The 4,668-nt window shown below is 27.7% G+C and overlaps 1 protein-coding gene across 1 annotated transcript in view; it reads left to right on the top strand.

The window, feature by feature from the left end:
- The window catches only part of LOC126894428 (uncharacterized), a 19,647-nt gene that overhangs the window by 11,459 nt on the left and 3,520 nt on the right, over positions 1–4,668 (top strand). Inside the window, exons 5-10 of the mRNA XM_050665466.1 lie at positions 1,263–1,272; positions 1,408–1,632; positions 1,707–1,786; positions 2,178–2,273; positions 2,343–2,472; positions 2,541–2,858. Coding sequence (XP_050521423.1) covers positions 1,263–1,272; positions 1,408–1,632; positions 1,707–1,786; positions 2,178–2,273; positions 2,343–2,472; positions 2,541–2,858 — 859 coding nt within the window. The remainder of the gene's footprint in view (positions 1–1,262; positions 1,273–1,407; positions 1,633–1,706; positions 1,787–2,177; positions 2,274–2,342; positions 2,473–2,540; positions 2,859–4,668) is intronic.

The following is a 4,668-nucleotide window of genomic DNA, read 5'->3' as shown; positions in this document are numbered from 1 at the left end:
TGTGTATACATTACAAACTTGGCATTAATACCATGATAAGAAATTAGATAAGGCAATTATTACTTATCACTCTCATTCAAAAGTATATTGAAATGATAGCGTTTTCTTCTGTCCTTTTCTCAATACGGATTTCAATTTTTAATACCGTAAAATAATACATGAAAATTCAAATTTTCACAAACTTCAAAACGCTACAGAATATTTACTACTGAATATTAATAAGATATTTTTTTACTAAAATTTTTCTTAATTTCTACTCTACAAANAATATTAATAAGATATTTTTTTACTAAAATTTTTCTTAAATTCTACTCTACAAAATAGCTATCTTAGATTTTTTTTTTACATTTTATTTAAAATTTAAAAATAATTAATATTTTTAATAAAATGTAAAAAAATTAGTTATTGAGATATAGCAATAGACCTAACGTATAACTATTATTTAAAAAAAAAATCAACTAAAAATATTAACTAGATCAAAAGTTATTTAAGTTGTCAGTGAGTGGTGGGCCACCCTGTATATGTCAAATACGAACAATTTTATCTATTAGGTTATTTTAAAATAAAAATTTTTGCTGTCCTAAAAAATATTAAGGCAGTATTTTTATTCAATATTGAATTACTCGAGAACATGTTACTACAGTTATGTGTATCATAGTAATGAAATCATTTACTATTAGAAAAGGAATGTTCATTAAAAAATAATTCTTGTATTTATTGACTATATTATAAAACCATTTTTAGAAGTTAAAATTATTACTTACTGAGTTCTTACACAGTGAACACTAAAGCTAATATATTTCAAGCTCATTTTAATTCATCAAAGTTTTCTCTGACGTATTAACTACGAGTTACGATTATATGAACTTTTTTTTTGTAAATTAAACAATTATTAATTTCTCTTAGATTTACTGATGATTTTAATTGAAACAATTTTTCTAATTGAATTTATAATTGGTCTGTAATCAAAACATCCAAAAGTTATAAATAGATAAACGAAATGATTAGAATGAAATAATTAATCTCAGAATTTGTTTAACTCCCAATATAATATTAGTTTTTTACGCTCCTTATAGGACCTTTAACAAGTAATTTTCTTTCTCAATTGTTCACAAGCAAGTTTTTTTTAATAATAATTAATCGTGTCATTTCAAATAATTAGTATTTTATTTAATTATTTGCGCTTCGGGATGATAAAAGTCAATATTTCACTAACATAAGCGTTTAGTTTAACCAACAATTACAATCAAAAAGTCCTATAGCTTTGCTTCTGTATAACCTAAATATTAAACAATAATGTGTCCTCTTTTGGATTTTTAAAATGCATTCAACCAACGAATTTTGATTTTAGTACAATAATGACGTGCTTTGAGCTTTATAAGATGTTACAACATTGATTAAGTTTAGAAACACTTTTATTGTATTACTATATATTCACATAAATTTATATGCGTTTTGATTTATAGATTAACACCAGCGTACATGATAGTCCTTTTAATGGCAGAAGTATCTGCTCGATGGCTACGAAATGTATCTGTATTCGAGCCACAAAATAACAATCACGTGAGCTGTGCTAACTATTGGTGGAGAAATATACTGTACATAAATAGTTTATATCCTAGTAGTGACATGGTAATTCTAAAAAATTTCTTTTAAATAGGGAAAATATTTTAGAATTTCTTTTTAACGACGGCTTTCATTTTTAGTGTATGTTATGGAGTTGGTACATGTCGAATGATACCCAGTTTTACATTTTAGGAATCATATTGTTATTGTTCTCTGCCAAGTAAGTTTTACCATTATGTTATACAAATCTTCTTCTTATTTTTCCTAGCCTTAATCTCAACTAGTTGGGGTCGGCCAACTAAAAATTCTCTACTTCTACCAGTTAATGTTCCAACATTCCAAGTAACTATTCTTACTTTGTATCTATCTTTCTCCCTTATACACAAGTCCAGCCTAGAGTTAAGTGGTGATGTCCCTACACCGTTGACACCACAAGCGTTGGGTAGATCTGTACACATGTCTTGTGAAACAACTACTAGTCGCCTCTTACGACTTACAGAGGGGCCGTGGAAGTATTCTTATCTCCTATTCACAGGAACTACCAACATATTATACAAATGTTTTGTTAAATCATTATATATTATTGTGAAATTTTACAATTTTTTTTTTAGACACTTTAAAGGATCTGTAATTACTTTATTTGGATTTTTAGTCGGATCTTGGGTAATCACAATTGGCATTGCTGTATCACATGACTTCAAAGCAAGGTAATAAAATAATATTTAAATGTCGTCTTTGATAGATCAGATAAATACATTTATACTTCTTTTTTATAGAATAGAAGAACCGTTTGGATTATTCGATGAGTTGTATGACAAACCATGGACTAGATTAGGTCCCTATTTGTTCGGTATGTTTACCGGATGGTTTTTGTTTGTCACCAAATGCAAGTTGAGAATGTCAACTGTAAGCACAATTTAACACATACTTTTTCCCCAATCAAATTACTAAAAATGATTTTTTTCTAATTTTAGTTGACTGTTATTTTGGGATGGTTCCTATCGCTCTTTACTTTGGCTTACCTAGTATATGGACTTCACATCATACACTTAGACATTCCCGGCTCCGCTCTGTATGCATCCGTCGGTCACTCGGCTTGGGGTGCCGCCCTTACCTGGATAGTAATTGCTTGCTGCACAGGCCACGGTGGATGCGTCAACTCAGCTCTTTCTTTTAGACTTCTACAGCCTCTCAGTCGCTTGACTTACTGCGCCTACCTCGTACACCCTATTATTATGACCATGACCAACTTCCAAATGGACGGACCTCTTCATTTACACAATCTCATTACTGTAAGTTAATTAAATATTATATAAAATATTGTGATATAATATTTAATGAAAGTATTGCATTTATCAAGAAAAAATCTATAATGATAAATTATCATTAAAAAATAAGAGAGTTCAGTTATTTAAATGAACGTAAGCGTAATCCTTTTCGGGTCGTTATCATAAGTAGACCACTGATTCGGGTAGGAGTACCCAACTATGCCGGTCATGATAAGCGTTTTGCAGAAAAAATGATCAGAATCAGTGAAATAAAAATATATTAAAAATGTAATTATTAAAATCAGGAAAATTCGAAAAGAGAATATAGTAAAATGTATTGGGTATAAGATTGACGTTTGTTAATGAGGTATTCCCTTGGACGCATTCAGAAATTATTTCAGGAAAGTATTTAATATTTTTTTACTTTGTTAAACATGCTATAGAATTTTTTTGCTAAAAATCAAAGTGATGATCAAAAAAAAAGGTCATTAGATCCTTATTTCTTAGAAGTTGCCTAAAAAAATATTGATAGCACTGGTTCAAGGGGGGGCCATATCCCCCTTAAATACACCCATGGTATGCACAAAAATGATTAATATTCTAATTATAATAATTGTGTCATATTATAGAATAATTAAAAAAAAATCGACAAATTATTATACCTGGGATTATGTAAAAAATTTAATTTTAATAAAAATATTGGTAACTGTGATTTGGATAGCGTAGTTGTCATAGATGGATCGCAATTTTTACTATAAACTCATAGACTCATACATCATATACGAGATAAATAAGATTATTAATACTGTACTGTTCTGATAATGAATGTACAAACTTATATACTTATAACTGTCCTGAATTTTATAAATAACTTATTTATACATAACACTCCTTGATAAAATATATAAAATAAAGTGCTATACGCAAATGCAAAATAATATCCTAATATAAACTCTGCGTGGACATTAAAAAAAAAAGTACAGTTTAACAGTAAGCTCATTATAAAGCAAAAGATCAAACAAAAGATATATATATAACAATAAACATTATTAAATATATTAACAAATTTGTATTATAAACATAATTAAAAGAAATCGACAAAAAGTATCTTAATATACTAAACATAATATATAAAAATAACAAACATAATATAAAATAGATGATATCTGACAGTAATTAAAATCACTATCATAAAAAACGCTTCGATGCAAATCTGTAGATAGTGTTTAATTAAATAATAAAAATAGTAATATTTGCGATCTTTTAATCGAAATATTTTATAATATTATAATATAGCACAGTGGGGTGGCGGCACAGTGTGGTCGTGTCATAGTTGGGTCCAGTATAGATGATATCTGACAGTGATTAAAATCACTATAATCGCTTCGATGCAAATCTGTAGATGGTGTTTAATTTAAAAAAAAAAATTTCTTAAAATAGCATATTTTTGAATATGGTAGCCATTTGCGCATAGAAGATAGGTCGTCGGGACAAATTTTTTTTTTCATTATATAGTACATAAAATAAGCTTTAATTTGATATATGTTTGAAGGACTCAGTATTTCCGGAACATTTTCAAAAATTAAGTTGAAAAAGTTATTTTTGTAAAAAAAGTTACTATTTTAAATCCCCCCCAATGAGCAGGTTAAGTGATAGATTTTCAAAAAAATGATATCAAATGAAAGGTAAATATCTAAGGTTTTAGTATAAAAAAAAATTATGTTGATTTGTTGATTTTTCAAAAAGTTATGGAAGTTTTAAGAAAAAAAAGTGAAAAAATTTCGAAAATTAGCGATTTTTAAATTTGTAATTTTTTTGGATATTTCCCCCATTT

This window comes from Daktulosphaira vitifoliae, unplaced genomic scaffold, assembly GCF_025091365.1.
Source record: "Daktulosphaira vitifoliae isolate Bord-2020 unplaced genomic scaffold, ASM2509136v1 Scaffold_1, whole genome shotgun sequence".
NCBI lineage: Eukaryota > Metazoa > Arthropoda > Insecta > Hemiptera > Phylloxeridae > Daktulosphaira > Daktulosphaira vitifoliae.
This window is presented reverse-complemented; position numbering and strand designations above follow the sequence as displayed.